This window comes from Salvelinus alpinus, chromosome 14 (genome assembly GCF_045679555.1).
Source record: "Salvelinus alpinus chromosome 14, SLU_Salpinus.1, whole genome shotgun sequence".
Taxonomy (NCBI): Eukaryota; Metazoa; Chordata; class Actinopteri; order Salmoniformes; family Salmonidae; genus Salvelinus; species Salvelinus alpinus.
The window spans coordinates 48,456,457-48,478,957 of NC_092099.1; the positions used below are offsets into that span (position 1 = coordinate 48,456,457).

The 22,501-nt window shown below is 42.5% G+C and overlaps 1 protein-coding gene across 1 annotated transcript in view; it reads right to left on the bottom strand.

The window, feature by feature from the left end:
* The window catches only part of LOC139539001 (contactin-associated protein-like 5), a 149,856-nt gene that overhangs the window by 3,915 nt on the left and 123,440 nt on the right, over positions 1 to 22,501 (bottom strand). The window contains exons 14-21 of the mRNA XM_071341645.1: positions 9,526 to 9,682; positions 9,153 to 9,280; positions 8,843 to 9,013; positions 7,647 to 7,865; positions 6,195 to 6,434; positions 4,850 to 5,074; positions 3,249 to 3,382; positions 443 to 530 (exon numbers count right to left, since the gene is read on the bottom strand). Coding sequence (XP_071197746.1) covers positions 443 to 530; positions 3,249 to 3,382; positions 4,850 to 5,074; positions 6,195 to 6,434; positions 7,647 to 7,865; positions 8,843 to 9,013; positions 9,153 to 9,280; positions 9,526 to 9,682 — 1,362 coding nt within the window. The remainder of the gene's footprint in view (positions 1 to 442; positions 531 to 3,248; positions 3,383 to 4,849; positions 5,075 to 6,194; positions 6,435 to 7,646; positions 7,866 to 8,842; positions 9,014 to 9,152; positions 9,281 to 9,525; positions 9,683 to 22,501) is intronic.

Genomic DNA, 22,501 nt, shown 5'->3' on the forward strand with positions numbered 1-22,501 from the left:
TAATAGATCTTCATTAGAGGGGGAAAGGGAGGGAGAGGAGGTGAGAGAGTTTGCTTTCTGTTTAGGTTATTGTTTAAAATATTTCTGTGCTTTCAGACAGCACAATTTTAGGTCCCATTAATTCATCTTTATTCAGCCTTTATTAGATTCACCATTATTTCCCTCCTGAATTAAATATACATGTTTCTATGGCAACAGCAGTAAGGGATATAAAAATAATCATCCTTCAGCAATGATGGTCAAATCTTTAAATCTGCAAGTCTGGGATTACAAAAGCTGTTCTGAGACAGGGTATGAACATGTTGGGAAATTGGTATGAGCATTTGAACATTAAGTCAAAAATAGCACATGTGAAAAACCTAAACTTCTTCAGTATCATAGTATGGTTCCATTATTCAAAATAGCTCCCTGCACGGCAGTATAATTTCATTGGAAGGCTTACCGACGACTATGCCCAAAGTCAAGGATCTGATTAAGATCAACTCTGCATCAGATGACAGGGTGTACTTCCTGTGGATGTCCTGGTCGATCTGGGGGAAAGTGAAAAATAATCAAATAATAAATGAGGATTACAGGAATTACACAGCCATTTTACATTTCAATACATTACGGATTGAGGACGATATTCTTTCATCTAAATGGCTGCCGTTTACTGTAGTACCAATGCTCTTTCATAGCAGTATACATTTGTTAAATGTTTTTATTTCAACTTTATTTATCAGGGAGTCATACTGAGACCAAGCCTATTTTACAGATGAGCCCTAAATGACATAGATGACAGAAAATACACATATCAAAATATAAATACAAAAATGCAAGCAGAAAGAAAAACACAGTCATAAAAAACAAACACATTGATCAGTAATAAGGTCCTCAATCAGCTTTCTGAATTGACCTCGACGCACCAGAACATTTTAACAACATTTTGAAGATTGTTCCACAAATAAGGTGCAAAAAAACCTAAAAGCTGGATTTACCTGTCTCAGTAGAGACCAAAGGAATTTCCAGAGTTAACCATCCCTGAGACCGGGTGTGGTAACTTGTATGTCTAAAGTTTAGTAAAGATGTTACAGTAGGTACAGTTTTTGTAAAAGAGCTTTATAAATGAAAACATAGCAAGGTATCAACCTACGTGACATCAAAGAGGGCTACCCAACTTTCTGGTAGAGAATGCAGTGATGAGCACTAAAATTGTTGCCCGTAATAAAGCGCAGTGCGCCATGATAAACGGCATCTCAATACTTTAATGAAGTGGCAGATGATGTCGCCATAGATGATGTCGCCATGTCGACTGAATAATCTGCTTTCTACTATTTAGCGAGAGGCAGGACCTATTTCCATAGAAGCCCAATTTAACTCTCAGCTTCTTAACTCATCAATATGCATTTTAAAATAAAAAATGTATCTATGGAGGTGCCCAGATATTTGTAAGCGGGGACACGATCAATATGGACACTATACAAAGTACATATACTTAAATCATCAGTTATTTTTATGTGCTCTAGAGAACATAAAAATACTTAGTTTAACCTGCATTCAGTAATAATTTCAGGTCAATAGTGTGTGTCTGTAACACAATGAAGACAGACTGTAGTTCAGATAAAGCAGGTCAACCGTAGCATACACAACAGTATCATCAGCATACAAGTGCAGGTTAACATTTTTACAGACAATTTTTTACAGTTACATATTGTTAATGTAAACAGTAAAAAGTACTGGACCTAGAATCGACCCCTGCGGACACCTTTCGAAATATCCAGGAGATCTGATTTAACATAATCAGTAGATACACAATGAGTTCTATTTTTCAAGTAATTTTTATACCATTTACATGCAGCCTGGTCTAGGCCAATTTAGGAAAGCTTCTGAATTAGTAGTGAGTGATCAACAGTATCGAAAGCATTTGACAGGTCCATGAAGAAGGGCAGCACAATGTTGCCTTTTATCCATAAAGTTAACCACATCATTTATAACTAGAGATGCATAGAGATAGTGCTATGACCTGGTCTAAAACCCGACTGATGTACAGTTTAAATGCATTTCAAAGATAAGTAATATCTTAGCTGAGAATTAATCAAGAATTATAATATTTTAGCTAAGTTTAGAAAGAGGGCAATAATTAATTAGGTCACAAAGGTCACCTTTCTAAATGGGAAGTACATGGGCCGTCTTCTAAACCTTGGAGATAGTACTAGATATAATTGTCAGGTTAAATATATGGGTTAATGATTGAGCAATCGGGGCGCAGAGAACAGCAGCAAAAATGGATCAAGCATGTCAGCCCCAGTTAATAATTCACAAAAAGTAAATTGTTGAAATGAAAACAAAGATTCACTAGAAGTTGATGGTTTAACCGTCGAGTCAGCTAGAGGCTGGCAGATGGAAGAGCAGTCAATTGACTGTCCAGGGTCAATTAAACCACCGTTTCTCTCAAATAAAAAGCCTGCAGAGATAAAATGATGACTAAAAACATCACTTATCCCATTCTTCTCCGTTATGATGCCAGAGTCAGACAGAACTTACTTAGGCAGGGAAGAAGATTAATTTATACACTTCAGTGCATTTACTGTTTTCCAAAATTTAGAAGGATCACCAGCAGAGTCAGAGATAGAGCTAAAAAGGTGGCTTGATTTAGCTTTCTTCATCAAGATAGTACATATGTTTGTCAATTGCCTGAAAGATTGCGAGTCTACTACAGACTCAGTTTTCCTTGCTTTGGCCCAGGCCTGATTATCTCATTTGAATGAGCTCAGATAGCGCCGAAGAAAACCAAGGGTTGGATCTATCTTTGACTCTGAATTTTTTAAAAGGGGCATGTTTATCTGCCAAAGCAATAAATATGGAGGAGACATTTTTCAGGGTCAGGAATAGGACCCTTTAGGAGAGAACTTTTCAAAATGTCTCTTCTTAAATAAACGAGGATCAGTATTTTACTGTTTTGTATCTCTAATACCCTCAAACTCAACCTCGAAGCGTTTTTCATTGTTGCTAATCAGGGACTGGTTTAGACCAGGAACACTAGGTGGGTGCAATTCATTATCTGGTAGAACAGAAAACCTCAAAGGGTAATAATCGAGTACCCCTGCTCTAACACATACTCTGGGACAATTGATCACTGAGATCATATGCAAATACTCCACTAGACAAATATTTATGGGGGTTATTAAAGAGTATTGACATGCCCATATGTAGTGATGGAATTACAATGCACAGGATCTACACCTTTTGTAAATGTATCCATTGCTCACCTGTAAGTAGACATCTTTTCCCTCACGGTGGATTCTGATACGGTGGAGGCGTCCGTCTGCCAGGCTTGTGGGTCTGGGACTGAACACATCTGGCCTCCTGTCCACATGGAGATGGTACCAGATCTGTAGACTCCCTATAGACCACAACACAAACTGGGTGAAAACTATGCACTGAAAGATCTTAAACCTACATTAAGTTGTTGACTATTGGACTTGTTAAAGTCACGCATTTAAGTCAATGTGAGGACTGTTCAAATATCTCCAGTTACCATTTGGGCTAAAGTATGCACCAACATGAAAACATATTTTGAAATAATTGAAACAATTGCCCTCATGGTGATTTGTAAACAATATTGCCTTGTTTCTTTGAATACAGCCATTTTCCATGAGCTGTGCCGATGAGATTGTCCCAAGCTGAAGGCTTGAAAATAACATTTAAATAGCTAAACTTATCTCATGGCTCACCTCACCTTCACCTACAAACCTTTATTTTAAATTCATATCAATCAATAGAAATTAGTTTGGAATTAAGATAACCTTATAAACAAAAATAGCATTATGACTGAAATACAATGAAGAGTGTTGGCAGTTTATTTATAAATAGACTTCTCTATTGAAGCCCCCACATTTACCTCTTTAGGCATACATATGTATCCTGGAGCAGCCTAAGCTCTTTGCCCTGTGTTGAATATGTCAATATGCACCAAATGTTCCTCCCACACACATACCACACTAGATCAGAGAGGCAGAGAGCTTTGCATTATCAAGTGAAGTTGGGTCAATATTACAATTCCAGCTCGGTTGGTGAAGGGATTTATGCTGTGTTTGAGAACCCCCTGACAGTGCCCGAGTGCTCGAGATTACTGTGGATGAAGTGTCCTCCTGATCCTCCCATATTTACAAAGGCGTGATTCATCCACGCGCTCCGATTGAACAAGAGAGTAAAGACTTAAAGAAACACAGCGTGTCACTCAACACGATGCTGATGGGCTTTCTGTACAACTTGGAAGGCTGTCAGATTAGAGGTTAAGGTGCATGATCAAGGCTTCGTTATGGATGCGGCTGAATAGGCTTAGACGGGTCACTGAACTTGGATCTGTCAAGGTTAAATTCGTTTTTTATTTTTCATTCCTGTCTGTTATGTGATGGATGGAAATACTCTAAACATGACACATTACTTGTTCCATACCTGTCAAGGGATTATAAATCCATCTTTCTATGAAACTAATTGCATTCTTTGTGTTGAAAGTTGTGCAAGGCAACGTGGTTCTTTCCGCTCTTTGCTGTGCGGTACAATGGGAGAGAACACTCAGCTGGAGTAAATAGTACGCAATAGTTAGCACTCTCTTCCATATAATGAGATTACATTCTGAATTTAGAGTTGCCCTTTGCCAGCTAATGGAGTCATTATAACACCCTTCACTAAAGCCTTGGTGGAGTCCCAACTTCTTCCCGTCAGAGTCCAAATACAAATCTGGAAATATGTTTGAAGCATATTGAATTTCACTCATATTACCAAATGCAATGAGGTGTAAATGGACACCTCAGAAATTATGAAATTATTTGTACCACTGACAAATGAGTAGTAGAGGTGTCCATACCGTTGCGTGTCAGGATGACTGCTATGTACTGCTGGCTGAAGGTGCTGACAGTGAGCAGCATGGCAGGGCTCTGTGTGGTCATGAAGATGAAAGCCATGTTCTCTCTGGCCCTGCTGTTCTCTCTGTAGACACTGGAGGCCTGGAAGCTCCTGTTCTGCATCACAGAGAAAGGCTCCTGGAAGGTGTAGGTCACCGACGACTCTCTGTTAAACGACACAGACACCTCTGTATGGACAGGGAGAGAGGATGGATCATTTGGACAGACATACTGCAATAAACTGAATTCAAAAGATAAATTGTTGAGAGCAAATAATGTCAATCAAATTGTAGCTGCTTTTAGCTAAACCAAAACAACAGTCAGAAGAAACAATTAAAAATTTTTTTTGCAAACATTCTTGATGAATGCACGTTCTGTCAATTTCATTGGACAAAATAGAACAAAATGTACATCCTATAAGAAACAGACCACCCTTTGTCAAGGATGTGTCTGCTCCATGATAATGGAGGCCTAGATTTGATCTCTTTTTCAGAGGGAGCACAATCTACACTCTGAAAGCCACTGATCTCAACACCTCCACTTCAAGAGCAAAGTGAATACCCCTCAAAGCATTCTGTTATTTTCTCTTCTCCCGTTCTCATCAAAATTATTCATGGGAAATATATATAATGCATAATTATATAGCAGTCTAAGCACATTATCGGCGAGTTTTATGTTTTTATAACTAAGTTTCATAATAAGTCATCATGACTTAGCGGAAAGAGAATAAAGAATTGAAGGCTCTCTACCCACACAAGAGCAGATGCTGGAAATAAAGGAGCATCTACAGAAAAGGGTTAAGATAGGTCAATATTGCTTTTTTTCTTAAGAATGATTGAAGGTAAGAATTTCCTTAACTTGCAAGTAAGTGGCTCAGGTACAAGTATATCCAGTGGTTCAGAGAAAAAGAAGCTAAGAACCATATTCAAGAATCCCACACATGGCGGTGGATACACAAAGCGTTTTGCTCAAGAGTTGCACTTTTTGTTCTAGATTGGGAGGGCTCAAGACCTGGCAAAAAAAAGACCCAACACTTTTCGGCAGGGGAGTGGAGAGCTGTACAGTACCGGTTGCATATGAATGTCATCATTCTACTGTATAATACATGAAGTATGACGAGGACATGGGGGCGAGTACCAAGTACCAACTGCATTGGATACATGATTCATCTTCATTTGGAAATGTAAGCCTTTTCTTATGTCTTAATCATTGTATCAAGTGTTTTTTTCCATTCAATAATTCATCACACAACAATATCATGAGTGAACCCATTTACATCTAGTTCTTGGGGGGCATATCATCACACACCTTCCTTGCAGGAGGGCCCCCCGTAGGCAGACTGAGAGCAGTCACAGACGTAGCCGCTGTTCTTCTCGATGCACCTCCCGCTGTTGTGGCAGAGACTGCTGGAGCCACTGCAGTGGCCGGGGCAGCCAGCGCTCACCCCCGGGGTCATCTTAGCCCGCTCCTCCAGGTTAAAGGTCACACCGTTTATAGTCAGAGTTCTGATGCAACCCAAGAAGCCCCTCTGCCTAGCCGCCGTTCCCCCTGGAGGAGGGATGACAGGTTATAACTAGTTCATATGTTTATTACAGTGTTATAACACAATTAGTATATAACGCATCATATTCTACTGAGTACTATCTGCTGTTCCCCCTGGAGGAGGGACAACAGGTTATAACTAGTTAATATGTTTATTACAGTGTTATAACACAATTAGTATATAATGCATCATATTCTACTGAGTACTAGCTGCTGTTCCCCCTGGAGGGACCACAGGTTATAACTAGTTCATAATGCCTATAACAATGTAATAACACATTTGTAGTCTAGTTGTGATACATAATAACTCACCGGGAGGCTAAAGAAGCCCACTGCTTTACTGCAACCCTTGATTTAAGCATGTAAGACAACTCTGGAGCTCATTTAGACTAACTATATGCAAATATGGAAGAATAGCTATTAGTATGAAGTGTTGGGCAGACCTTTGCAAACATTATAAGCAGAAAAAACAGTAAAGCGCCTGAATGACAAATCAAGATTCATGGCCAACCAAAGGTTTAATCTCAGGGAAAGCTTATAGGTAATGTCTTATAGGAAACCCATTCATGTGTGTAATGCCTTGGTATAAGCAGAAAGTGACTGTGAAATAATCATAATGAATATGATCATTCATACTGTGACCTATTGTCTATTTGAGGCTATCATAAATCCTGAGATAGCAACTGTACCGAGACAATTGTATATCTCTGGTGGAACTTGTCAGGGGAAAGGCCACTGTTAAAGTCTGTGTAGTGAAATAAATGATTTCCTAAGAGGCGTTATATTACTAAGGCCAGTCCTACCCACAAACAGCTGACTGTTGAGACTGAGACTATGAGGCCAGTCCTACCCACAAACAGCTGGCTGATGAGGCTGAGACTGAGGCCAGTCCTACCCACAAACAGCTGTCTGTTGAGACTATGAGGCCAGTCCTACCCACAAACAGCTGGCTGATGAGACTGAGACTATGAGGCCAGTCCTACCCACAAACAGCTGGCTGTTGAGACTGAGACTATGAGGCCAGTCCTACCCACAAACAGCTGGCTGATGAGACTGAGACTATGAGGCCAGTCCTACCCACAAACAGCTGGCTGTTGAGACTGAGACTATGAGGCCAGTCCTACCCACAAACAGCTGGCTGTTGAGACTGAGACTATGAGGCCAGTCCTACCCACAAACAGCTGGCTGTTGAGAATGAGACTATGAGGCCAGTCCTACCCACAAACAGCTGGCTGTTGAGCCGGAGGCGGAGGTGTCCCTCAGATGGAGCTTCCAGGAAGCGCATGGGCAGCTGGTCCACCTGCAGTGAGGCCTCCTTCACGCTGCGCTCCGCCCTCACATAGTGCCACTGCCTGTCATTCAGGGGCACGTGGGACTTGACGGCCAGGTCCACCGGCCCGTTTCCCACGTCAAAGGAGAACGTCACCACGGACGGTGCTGAGGGAACAGAACAGGGACACAAGCTGACAGTCAGGTCGCAGAGAACTCATCCTTCAAACATTCATTCTCTCTCTCATTTCAATTTAAGGGCTTTATTGGCATAGGAAACATATGTTAACATTGCCAAAGCAAGTGATCTAGATAAACAAAGGTGAAATAAACAATACAAATGTACAGTAGACATTACACTCACAAAAGTTGAATAAAGATATTACAAATTACATATTATGTGCAAATAGTACAAAAGGGGAAATAAATAAACATAATATGGGTTGTATTTACAATGATGTTTGTTCTTCACTGGTTGCCCTTTTCTTGTGGCAACAGGTCACAAATCTTGCTGCTGTGATGGCAAACTGTGTTATTTCAACCAATTTAAATGATCTTGATGATATAGTGCTGTAGCTAAGTTGACAGCTTGATGATATAGTGCTGTAGCTAAGTTGACAGCTTGATGATATAGTGCTGTAGCTAAGTTGACAGCTTGATGATATAGTGCTGTAGCTAAGTTGACAGCTTGATGATATAGTGCTGTAGCTAAGTTGACAGCTTGATGATATAGTGTTGTAGCTAAGTTGACAGCTTGATGATATAGGGCTGTAGCTAAGTTGACAGCTTGATGATATAGTGCTGTAGCTAAGTTGACAGCTTGATGATATAGGGCTGTAGCTAAGTTGACTGTATTTGTACTTTATTATACATCTTATAATTTGGATTATCAAGTGTAAGTCTGCTTGGAATGTGTGTGTGTGTGTGCCTGTGTGTGTATGTGTGGGAGTGTGTGTTTTGTGTCTGTGTGTGGCATTCTCATGTGTGTGTGTGTGTGTGTGTGTGTGTGTGTGTGTGTGTGTGTGTGTGTGTGTGTGTGTGTGTGTGTGTGTGTGTGTGTGTGTGTGTGTGTGTGTGTGTGTGTGTGTGTGTGTGTGTGTGTTGGCGTGTGTGTGCGCGTGTGTGTGTGTGGTCCACAGACTCACAGCTGAGCTCCACTCTGATGAAGTCCTTGAGGCCCAGGTTCTCCAGGAAGACTCCTGAGGGAGCGCTGGTCTTGAAGTAGAAGGAGATGTCAGCGCTGAGCTCTGCCTGGAGGGTGGGGAAGTGCAGGTAGGATGACTCCTGGTAGAAGGATGCTGCATTCCACACAGACTCTAGAAAACAGGAAATACAAGTATTTTCAAGGTTTTGAACACAGTCAATATTTACTCAGCATTTTGCCAGGAAAAACAAGGATGTTCAAAAGGACCATGTGTAAGATAAACATGTTACAAAATAGAACAGTTCACCTACTGTCGCCATAACAACGCAGCGGGCCGATTCTGTAGAGCGCCTCAGAGCCAGTTCTGTTGGTGTCCCCAATCACGATCTCAGTCACTGGTAAGTGCTCTTTGTAGGAAAGTACTCCTGTGTCATTAGCCCTGCAATAGACAGAGAGGAGAGTATGCTCTCTGTGGAAGGAATCAAACAATGATGAACCCCTCCCACCACTGTCATGACCCACTTAAGCTGATACATTTGGTCTCTTCCAGAAAATCTCCATCTGACACAAGGTAATATACTGAATACTGCTAAAATGTAGAAATATAGATGGACAAGCACAAGAACATTTGTAGCTAAATCATATTGATGGACAGTAGACAGAGAGACATATTTGCCTAGTTACCATGAGTCTGTGTCGGCATCACAGTTGCAGAAGTAGTTCATGTCCATGCAGTTCTCATCCAGGCTGCAGGAGCACTGCTGAACACCTGGCAGGAAGCCTCCCCAGTAGGTCCGTCTCTCTCCACCCTGGTCCACCCACCAGGACAGCGGGCTGCCATCTGGACCAGTCACAGGATTACAATTAGGTCCACATTGTAGAGAAACAGAATCTGCACAGTGAATGTGATTAGAGCCCTGGGCATCTTTTGGTATCCCATGGCATTGTGTCAATGAGTCCTCAGTGATGTCAGTTAGACTCGCAGGGCTCATTTCCTGGAGCATCTGCAAGTGGCCCTGCTACAGTCTTCTGTCCCACAACATGACTCTGCCTGAGACACTACAGGCCTGCAGGAAGTAGCCTCTCAGCCCTCTGCATAGATATAGGCTTCTATCAGCACAACATGACTGCCTGAGAGACACTATGGGCCTGCAGTGAGCAGCCTCTCAGCACTTAGACTGTACTTTTAACACAGGAGGGTGGGGACCATATAATGGGATGTAATGAGTATTGTAATGAGAGTCATTTGAAGTGTGGTCATGGGGGGTTTGTGACAGTGGTACTATTCAAGTCACACTGCCTGACACTGACAGCGTATTTTGTGGGATAACGGATTACACAGCATCAAAGCTTGATATCCAGTATTCTTCTGCCTTTGTTCATCATGTCAAATTTACATTGTTACTCAATTGAAACAAAGCTGAATAGATCACTGAATATAAAAATGGTTTAGGGAATAACAAATTATATGTAAATAAGATGAATTGTTTTGGAGGAAATGTCGATGTACATTCGCAAATCAACTTGATGCCTCTGCTCATGAGCCGTGCGGCCGTTACAGGGAACCGGATTTTTAACAGGGTCGTGCTAACCAATGATGTGCTACCTTTTTGAAGCACTTCTGACAATGCTATCATCTTCTCAGCCAAATCTCAGAGTTCTAAAACCGAACCAAAGCACTTGGGTTGTGCAGCAACAGCGCTAGTAGCTAGCTAACACCAGTCGGATGAGAGGCACGCTACAAGCAAAGGAAGCTAGGTATATTTTGTTATGGAAGGTTTTTCACATGGCTGAAGTCAACTGTGTAAAATGTTGGCCTTGATACTTGTGTGTAATCAGAGCACAAACAAATAAGCAAAAACAAGATAGTGAACATCCTTGCCTGCTATTGCTCGTTATTGCTAGTCCTTGCCTGCTATTGCCTGCTATTGCTCGAACCAGGGACCCTCTGCACTCATCGACTGCCTCACAGCATTGCTTCCGTCCCTCTCCTCGATGCTTCGAGGATGACTGTTGTTGATGTGTGCAGAGGGTCCCTGGTTCGAGCCTAGGTAGGGGCGAGGAGAGGGCAGGAAGCAATGCTGTTACATTCCCAGCCAACGCACCAAATGTAATTGTTCTCCGTCCCTCTCCTTGCCCCTCTGAACCAGGGACCCTCTGCACACATCAACAACTGACACCCTCGAAGCATCGTTACCTATCGCTCAACAAAAGCCACGGCCCTTGAAGAGCAAGGGAAATAACTACTTCAAGGTCTCAGAGCAAGTGACACGTCACCGATTGAAAGGCTAGCACTAGCTAGCCATTTCACACCAGTTACACAATCTAATTGCAGTCGCTGTACTCATAATATACAGGAGAACTATCGCCTTATGATGAGAATAGCCATGTTGCAAGCACAGCTTCAGATGCAATTGTTAGGCAAGGGCAATTTAAGTGTAGGTAAGGATGAAACAATGTCTGTGCCACCAGTAAGTACATATAGTGGTATAAATCACCTCACAGAGTCCCCGCAGCTGGACAATATTCTAAATTCTTCTGGAAAGAAATGTTGTCTGCATACTCAATCGGTGTTGCTCATTCAACTGACAGAAACTTTCAACCGGTTCTCCCCATTGAGCAATGAGTCGGAGTCAGAGGACAAGCCTTCTCAGGTGTCTCCTAAAACCCGTTATGGGGTCTGAGCCGCCGAAGCCTCCCACCATTAGCTCTGACAAATTGAAAACCCTAGTCATTGGTGACTCCATTACCTGCAATATTAGACTTAAAAATAATCATCCATACACTGTTTACCAGGGGGCAGGGCTACCGACGTAAAGGCTAATCTAAAGATGGTGCTGGCTAAGGCTAAAACTGGTGCGAGTATAGGGATATTGTTTAACCACGTCGGCGGAGGAGATCTTCATGGGCTATACTCAGCCTTGTCTCAGGGTAGTAAGTTGGTGGTCTGTTGATATCCCTCTAGTGGTGTGGAGGCTGTTTTGGCAAAGTGGGTGGGGTTATATCCTGCCTGTTTGGCCCTGTCTGGAGGTATTGTTGGACGGGGCCACAGTGTCCCCCGAACCACCCCTGTCTCAGTCTCCAGTATCTATGCTGCAATAGTCTATGTGCCAGGGGGTTAGGGTCAGTCTGTTATATCTGGTGTTTTATTTGAATTTAAGTATGGACCTTCTAATTTTCTCTCTCTCCCTCCTGGCTGTCCCCAGTCCACCTGGTTGTGCTGCTGCTCCAGTTTCAACTGTTCTGTCTGCGGCTAGGGAACCCTGACATTTTCACCGGACGTGCTACCTTGTCCCGGACCTGCTGTTTTGACTCTCTCTCTCGCTCTACCGCACCTGCTGTCTCGACCTCTGAATGCTCAGCAATGAAAAGCCAACTGACATTTACTCCTGAGATACTGACCTGTCAACTGACCTGCACCCTCTACAACCACTGTGATATTATTTGACCCTGCTGGTCCCCCTGCTGGTCATCTATGAACGTTAGAACAGAGGACTGGCCACCCCTCAGAGCCTGGTTCCTCTCTAGGTTTCTTCCTAGGTTCCTGCCTTTCTAGGGAGTTTTTCCAAGCCACCGTGCTTCTACATCTGCATTGCTTGCTGTTTGGGGTTTTAGGCTGGGTTTCTGTATAGCACCATTTGATTGATTGATGAACACCAAACTTTGGGAAATTGCGAAAGTATTCACCCCCCTTGGCACTTTTCCTATTTTGTTGCCTTACAACATGGAATTATAATCTATGGCGGGGGGGGGGGTTTGTATCATTTGATTTACACAACATGCCTACCACTTTCAAGATGCAAAATATTTTTCCTTGTGAAACAGACAAGAAATAAGACAAACTGACAACTTGAGAGTGCATTACTTTTCAATTAGGACAGATTAATTTTGTATCGCTCAGAAAGATGGCAGGAATATGAGCATTTGTGATTTCAGACTTTTTTTGTTATGATACTAATTTCACATTTTGCAGCAATTACAGCTGCAAGTCTCTTGGGGTATGTCTCTATAAGCTTGGCACATCTAGCCACTGGGATTGTTGCCCATTCTTCAAAGCAAAATTGCTCCAGCTCCTTCAAGTTGGACAGGTTCCACTGTTTGACTAGGCCCTTCCAAGACATTTTAACGTTTTCCCTTAAACCATTCGAGTGTTGCTTTAGCAGTATGCTTAGGGTCATTGTCCTGCTGGAAGGTGAACCTCCGTCCCAGTCTCAAATGTCTGGAAGACTGAAACAGGTTTCCCTCAAGGATTTCCCTGTATTTAGCGCCGTCCATCATTCCTTCAATTCTAAACAGTTTCTCAGTCCCTGCTGACGAAAAACACCCCCACAGCATGATGCTGCCACTACCGTGCCTCACTGTGGGGATGGTGTTCTCAGGTGATGAGAGGTGTTGGGTTTGCTACAGACATAGCATTTTCCTTGATGGCCACAAGCTCAGTTGTCTCATCTGACCAGAGTACCTTCTTCCATATGTTTGGGGAGTCTCCCACATGCCTTTTGGCGAACACCAAACGAGTTTGGTTGTTTTTTTCTGACCACTCTTCTGTAAAGACTAGCTCTGTGGAGTGTATGGCTTAAAGTGTTCCTATGAACAGATACTCCAATCTCCGCTGTGGAGCTTTGCAGCTCCTTCAGGGTTATCTTTGGTCTCTTTGTTGCCTCTCTGATGAATGCCCTCCTTGTTTGGTCTATGAGTTTTGGTGGACGGCCCTCTCTTGGCAGGTTTGTTGTGGTGCCATATTCTTTACATTCTTTAATAATGGATTTAATGGTGCTCTGTGGGATGTTCAAAGTTTCAGATATATTTTTAGAACCCAACCATGATCTGTACTTCTCCACAACTTTGTCCCTGACCAGTTTGGAGAGCTCCTTGGTCTTCATGGTGCCACTTTCCTGGTGTTGCCCCTTGCTTAGTGATGTTGCAGACTCTGGGGCCTTTCAGAACAGTTGGATATATACTGAGATCATGTGACAGATCATGTGACACTTAATAAAAGTTCACCTGTGTTCCATCTAACTAATTATGTGACTTCTGAAGGTAATTGGTTGCACCAGATTTTTTTTACATTTTCTGAAAGAAGTGAAATCCAAATAAAAATCTATTTAAATTACAGGTCGTAATGCAACAAAATATGAAAAATGCCAAGGGGGGTGAATACCTGCTGACAGGCAACTAAACATAGACAAGATCCCACAAACACAAATGAGGAAAATGGCTACCTAAATATGATCCCCAATCAGAGACAATGATAAACAGCTGCCTCTGATTGGGAACCATATCAAGCCACCATAGAAATACAAAACACCTAGATGACCCACCCAAGTCACTATCACGCCCCAACCAACACAGAGAATAAACAGCTTACTATGGTCAGGGCGTGACACAGGTGTAGACCTTAAAATTAAATGCTTATTTACTAGCCCTTAACCAACAATGCAGTTCAAGAAAGAGTTAAGAAAATATTTACTAAATAAACTAAAGTAATAAAATAAAATGAAAAAAGTAACACAATAAAATAAAAATAACAAGGCTATATATACAGTGGGGAGAACAAGTATTTGATACACTGCCGATTTTGCAGGTTTTCCTACTTACAAAGCATGTAGAGGTCTGTCATTTTTATCATAGGTACACTTCAACTGTGAGAGACGGAATCTAAAACAAAAATCCAGAAAATCACATTGTATGATTTTTAAGTAATTAATTTGCATTTTATTGCATGACATAAGTATTTGATCACCTACCAACCAGTAAGAATTCCGGCTCTCACAGACCTGTTAGTTTTTCTTTAAGAAGCCCTCCTGTTCTCCACTCATTACCTGTATTAACTGCACCTGTTTGAACTCGTTACCTGTATAAAAGACACCTGTCCACACACTCAATCAAACAGACTCCAACCTCTCCACAATGGCCAAGACCAGAGAGCTGTATAAGGACATCAGGGATAAATTGTAGACCTGTACAAGGCTGGGATGGGCTACAGGACAATAGCCAAGCAGCTTGGTGAGAAGGCAACAACTGTTGGCACAATTATTAGAAAATGGAAGAAGTTCAAGATGACGGTCAATCACCCTCGGTCTGGGGCTCCATGCAAGATCTCACCTCGTGGGGCATCAATGATCATGAGGAATGTGAGGGATCAGCCCAGAACTACACGGCAGGACCTGGTCAATGACCTGAAGAGAGCTGGGACCACAGTCTCAAAGAAAACCATTAGTAACACACTACGCCGTCATGGATTAAAATCCTGCAGCGCACGCAAGGTCCCCCTGCTCAAGCCAGCGCATGTCCAGGCCCGTCTGAAGTTTGCCAATGACCATCTGGATGATCCAGAGGAGGAATGGGAGAAGGTCATGTGGTCTGATGAGACAAAAATAGAGCTTTTTGCTCTAAACTCCACTCGCCGTGTTTGGAGGAATAGAAGGATGAGTACAACCCCAAGAACACCATCCCAACCGTGAAGCATGGAGGTGGAAACATCATTCTTTGGGGATGCTTTTCTGCAAAGGGGACAGGACGACTGCACCGTATTGAGGGGAGGATGGATGGGGCCATGTATCGCGAGATCTTGACCAACAACCTCCTTCCCTCAGTAAGAGCATTGAAGATGGGTCGTGGCTGGGTCTTCCAGCATGACAACGACCCGAAACACACAGCCAGGGCAACTAAGGAGTGGCTCCGTAAGAAGCATCTCAAGGTCCTGGAGTGGCCTAGCCAGTCTCCAGACCTGAACCCAATATAAAATCTTTGGAGGGAGCTGAAAGTCCGTATTGCCCAGCGACAGCCCCGAAACCTGAAGGATCTTCAGAAGGTCTGTATGGAGGAGTGGGCCAAAATCCCTGCTGCAGTGTGTGCAAACCTGGTCAAGAACTACAGGAAACGTATGATCTCTGTAATTGCAAACTAAGGTTTCTGTACCAAATATTCAGTTCTGCTTTTCTGATGTATCAAATACTTATGTCATGCAATAAAATGCAAATTAATTACTTAAAAATCATACAATGTGATTTTCTGGATTTTTGTTTTAGATTCCTTCTCTCACAGTTGAAGTGTACCTATGATAAAAATTACAGACCTCTACATGCTTTGTAAGTAGGAAAACCTGCTAAATTGTCAGTGTATCAAATACTTGTTCTCCCCACTGTAGGTGATACCAGTACCGAGTCAATGTGCGGGGGTACAGGTTAGTCAAGGTAATACTCCAAATTTGCGCTGACCGTTTAATACAGTGTAAAGTTACTTTTCAATGTATTCCTGAAAACCTGAAGTTGCCATCCAAGTAAAAAGTAGCCAGGGGTGTGCGGGTGCACATTCTTGCATTCAACACCAACATTTTTGCTTGCTTGCGTGACCTTTGCACATTCAAAAGAAAACACCATGCTTGCTAACCTGGTTAGCAATGTTACCGTTTTCAACACAACTGTTTGAGACATTTTTCTTTTTACCAAGCTAAATAAATAAACGTTCAATCAGTACTGGGTGAATGAACAACAACAACATCTTCCTGTCATCTCCAGACTGTCCATTAAATAGAGTGTCAAGACAAATGTGTTCATGACAGGGTAAAGCATTAACGTCAAAATCATGGGATCTGAAGGTCCTGGGTTCACCTTTCGGAGGATACATTTCAACCATTCTCTTTGACACCTCCCTCCTAGTCCTGACACATACACACCGGCCCGCACGTTGTGTGCTTATTTTTTCAATTAGGTGGCTCTTAAAAGAGCATTGTTGAGTGGCAATGGACAGGGACAGTGGTGTGTGTTCTACTGTGTGTGTCTTGTTACTACGGAGATGGTGGAGACTGAAGAGACCAACTCTCAATACTCAAGGAATACGTCATTGCTCTCATCAGTCAGATACATTCCAACCCTACGGTACATCCCAGTGACACACTGCTTAATGGCAGGGTGGCGGATTGTGTGTCCTTGAAATGCATACACCAGCTGTTTGAGGGAGTGCAGGGCCCTGTCTATGCACTTGTTTATCTTCTGGTCCCAATGGAGAAGACCACCACTGTCCCGGGAAATATTCGGATGACCACCTCAAACACCTTCTAAATCCGCGCCTCTGCCACACCAGTGCCATCCCCTTGGTTTATCACTAGTTGCTTTCACTGAGGTGGATGACTAGGATGTCAGAGTGAGAAATAGCACAGTACCTCTGCTGGCGCAAAACACAGAGCAATTTGTACCACTTCATGCCTTCCTCTCCAAGCTACCTAATGTGACAGTCAATAAGTAAATAGTTAATGGGTAGGCTACATGTTGATTATTTGTGTATTTTCCAGAAGCTTGTAAAAAGTTTTCCCAGTTTCCTCCCAATTGTCTGAAATGTGTTTCTGTTTTTTTCGCTTCCATCTGGAAAATCAGCTGTTATTATTAAATAAATACTAATAACTACATTATTTCTGTTGCCATTTGTCATGATTGTGTATTTTTACTTTACTTGTACTGCTGTATTATAATGTTGTATAATCACCTTCCTGTGTAAAAAACATAGAATTAAAAACAAAAAACAAATAACTAAAGAAGTAGACATTGGTCTGAAGTCGAATAAGAAAGAAATTTCACATGAGCACCACCATGCACACTGCACCCATGCTCTAGCCAGCACACAGCTTTGACCTACTACAGTAGCTATATTGGTCTATTGTGCTTCAAACTCTGTATGCAGGTTGTGGTAACGTACAGGAACGCAAGTCCTTTGTTCTCCCGATCTGGAATACCTCACTATCAAATGCAGACCGCATTACCTCCAACGAGAATTATCTTCGGTCATCGTCAAGGCCGAGTATATTCCCTCAAGCCGAGACCGCAATGGCTTTCAAGGAACTACATTGGACTTTGTGCAAACTGGTAACCACATATATTGTAGCTGGGGACTTTAATAAAGAAAATCTGAGGGAAACTCTACTGAAGTTTTATCAACACATTGCCTGTGCTACTCACTCATCAAGAACTCTTGACCACTGCTCCTCCCCATTCCGGGATGGCTACAAGGCCCTCCCTTCAGCAAATCAGATCACGACTCCATTCTGCTCCTCCCTTGCGATAGGCAGAAACTTAAACAGAAGTACCCATGGTAAAGACTGTTTAGTAAAGAGACTAAGTGGAGTCGCAATTCAACGGCTCAGACATGAGACTTATGTGGCAGGGACTCCAGACAATCTCGGATTAGAAAGGGTAAACCAGCCACGTCACGGACACCGATGCCTTGCTCCCAGACAAGCTAAACACCTTTTTGCCAGCTTCGAAGGAAAACACAGTGCCGCCGACGAGGGAAACACCGCCCCTCACGAGGACTACATGTTCTCGTTCTCAGTGGTCGATGTGAGCGAAACATTTAAACGTGCTTACCCTCGCAAGGCTGCTGGCACAGACCGCATCCAAAGTATGTCCTCAGAGCATGAGCAGACCAGCTGGCTGGACTGTTTACGGACATATTCAATCTATCCCTATCCCAGTCTGTTGTCTCCACTTGCTTCAAGATGTCCACCATTGTTTCTGTACCCAAGTAAGCAAAGGTCACTTCTGTCATCATGAAATTCTTTGAGAGGCTAGTTAAGGAACATATCACCTCCACCTTACCTGACACCCTAGACCCACTACAATTTGTATATTGTCCCAACAGATCCATGGATGATGCAATCGCCATCACACTGCCCTATCCCATCTGGAGAACAATAATGCCTATGTAAGAATGCTGCTTATCTACTAAAGCCCAGTCTTCAAAACTAGAGTGCCCTCCAAGCTCATCATCAAGTTAAGCTATCATCACTAAGCTTGAGGCCCTGTGTAGTTGGTTCCTGGGCTTCCTGACTGGCCAAAGGTGGTGAAGGTAGGCAACAACACCTCCACTATGCTAATCCTTAACACAGAGGCCCCACAAAGGTGCGTGCTCAACCCTCTCCTGTACTCCCATGACTGAGTGGCCACACACGCCTCCAACTCAATCAACAGTGGTAGGCCTGATCACCAACATTGTCGAGACAGCCTATAAAAACGGTTGGCTGATATTTATTTTATTTAACCAGGCAAGTCAGTTAAGAACAAATTATTATTTACAATGATGGCCCACAGTATGCCCTCACCTGTCTGTGCAGTCGGCTGTGAATGCCCTAACCCGCTAGTAAAATTATGCTGAGTGATATATTTTCTGACCATCCACAGGAGGTCCGGTCAGAACAATGCTGATGCTTCTCTGGGTTCTGACCCTCCACAGGAGGTCCAATCAGAACACTGCCGATGCTTCTCTGGGTTCTGCCCCTCCACAGGATGTCCAGTCAGAACAATGCTGATGCTTCTCTGGGTTCTGCCCCTCCACAGCATGTCCAGTCAGAACAATGCTGATGCTTCTCTGGGTTCTGCCCCTCCACAGCATGTCCAGTCAGAACAATGCTGATGCTTCTCTGGGTTCTGCCCCTCCACAGCATGTCCAGTCAGAACAATGCTGATGCTTCTCTTTTCAGGGTTTTATTTCCTGTTCCTCTTTACCAACACACTTTTGGTCATATAACATGAATCTGGACTGGGAGTGTATCTTGGTGTAATAGCACTAGTGTTAATCTGAATGAATTGTGTTTCTAGAAAGCAAAAACATCTACAACATAACAGTATCAGTAAAGTGTCATAATTATGCAATATAGATAGACTATATAAACATGAACAAATAAGCATAATATTACACTACTATAACACAGATATAAACAGGGCTATGAACTTAGCAGCATAAACATTAACCTAAAGATGAACCTTTTGTCGGAGAGAGAGAAACCAATTACTGAGACTGGAAAGATAAAGATTTATGGCACCCTCTTTCTCTCCAGCCTGGTGCAAGAGCCTGCCTGCTCCAGAGCCACAGGGTCGTGAATTACTCTGCACATGCGTGAGCTCCACGACCTCTCTGGTAGAGTTCTAGAAGCTTGCACATGGCAGCGAGCTTCTAGAACGAAGGCCACTATGGAAAGAGCTACAGTATCATGTGCATATGAAAACTATATTTACCAATAAAACAATGACACCTACAGCAATGGGCACAATGCTACATACTATAAACAACATGCCAAGCAGTAGTGGCAACTCCAACATTAAATAATAGTAATAGCTGTAAATTGAACATACGGCTGAAAACTGATCATAGTTACGTTATTAGTGGAAATTACCCATTATTACAAAATCACATGAATGTGATGCACACACCACATTCAGGTATTCTTGTTACCGTTCACAATAAAAATAGTGTGTCTTCTTTCTTCGGACAACGACAACACTCTGACCTCAGTGGGTGGGTGCATTGTCCAGATGCGTCTTTCCAAGTGCTCTGATTGGTTGGGAATGGCAGGGCTATGATTGGTGATGGATAACTATGGTAGGCTAAACAGACAAACTAACAGGACAAGAGAAACTGAAGGGACTGTGAGGAAAATGTAGGTAGAGGGGTTGGGGAGCAGGTCTGTCTTTTTTACACAGCCTACAGGGAGAAGCTGAGGGCTCTGGCAGTGTGGTGCCAGGAAAATAACCTTGAGATCTTATGTCAAATGTTTTTGAAGTGTTGTGGTTGCAGGTTCACTTGGCACATCTAAAGCTTTTTTGGGGTGTTGCTATAGGCCACCAAGTGCTAACAGTTAGTATCTAAATAATATGTGTGAAATGCTTGATAGTGTATGTGATGTAAACAGAGATGTCTACTTTCTTGAGGACCTGAATTTTGACTGATTTTCATCAAGCTGTCTGCTCAAGAGGAAGCTTCTTACTGTAACCAGTGCCTGTAATCTGGTTCAGGTTATTAATCAACCTACCAGGGTGTTTACAAACACTACAGGAACAAGATCATCCACATGTATTGATCACATTTTTACTAATGCTGTAGAACTTTGTTCTAAAACTGTATCTGTACCCATTGGATGCAGTGATCACATTATAGTGGCTATATCCAGGAAAGCCACATTTCCAAAAGCTGGCTCTAAAATAGTGTAAAAGAGATCATACAAAATATTTTTCTGTGACTAACGGTTTTCTTCCAGGGGTGAAGGAGAGGACCAAAGTGCAGCGCGGCTAGTGTTAAACATGTTTAATAAAGAACAAGTGAAACACTACAAACAACAATACAAAATAACAAATGTGCAAAAACCGAGACAGACCTATCTGGTGCAGACAATCACAGAGACAGGAAACAAACACCCACAAAATCCCAACACAAAACAAGCCTCCTATATATGATTCTCAATCAGGGACAACGATTACCATCTGCCTCTGATTGAGAACCATATTAGGCTGGACATAGAAACAGACAAACTAGACACACAACATAGAATTCCCACCCAGCTCACGTCCTGACCAACACTAGACAAGCAAAACACATAATAACTCTGGTCAGGACGTTACAGTGACTCTTATGTGCACGATGTAAAAAATATTTGTTGAGTCTGATTTGATTAATAAGGAGCATCCACATGCTGCACTTGACACATTTATTAACTTGCTTCTTCTAATTATTGATCAACATTAACCTGTTAAGAAACTGACTATTAGAACTGGCTCCATGTAATGATGAGGAATTGAACAACTGTATGGTTGAAAGAGATGGGGCAAAAGGAGTGGCTAATAAGTCTGGCTGCACATCTGACTGCAAATTGACTCCTCTAAGCAAGTAACTATTTCACTGTATCGTTTACACCTTCTAGAGCCTGTGCATGTGACAAATATACTTTATGTCCCTGTAATAATGAATACATTGTCAGCTATATGATATGGTCATTATTTGAACTTGCTAGCCAGTCAACATAACATTAGCTAACTAACAAGATAGAAACAAACCAAAACATTGTTTAGAAAAGTGCTTTTAGTTGCCTGGCGTGGTGGACTGACATATACGAAATTATTTTTTAAACGGATGGGTTTATTAGTGTTAAAATACACCTGTTATTTTGGACCACCAGGCTGCTGATGTCATGCAGCCTGTCGTTTTTGTGTTTATACTTTTCATAATGACAAGTATGATGTCGGACGACAAAAGGATGTTTATGATGTCACTGCAACGACTGTATACATGTCGATAGTCGTAATATAATCACCCTTTAGACTTGTTTGTACACTACCGTACTCACTGTTTAGCACATGGCCTCACATGTGACTCCTTAAAGAGATGGGCTGGGCTCAGGCTTAAGGGGGTGTGAACGATTCTGAATGGGTGTTGTGGCGGATGAATCAGAATTAGTTTATTATTATTTACATAATATTCTTATGTGAGATACTTGTCATTAGAATGTATCCTTTTGGACTATAGTGTTGGCAGTTGCACTTTCCCCTTCTCAAACAGGGCTCAGTCACTTGGGGCCCAGAGAGGGGAGAGGTCAGGCTTGTCTTTTACATGTCTCTGGTGCTATGCAGAATATCAGAAAGGGAACAGGACAGAATGGAACATTGTCCTCATATGTGAATGTATCTGTTAAACCATGTGAAGGGATGGCGTGATTAAGGGGGAACCAATTACTTGTCTCTACAATGTCTGTGCGCAAGTCACTCCCCTCAGTGAGCTTGTCCAGGAGTGGGGTCAAGAGGGAGTTTACTTGAGATGGGAGTATCTAGAGTTGACAATTGAGTTATGCCTTGGATGAGGTAATGTTTTTGTACTATGAAGTACCAGGAACGAGATT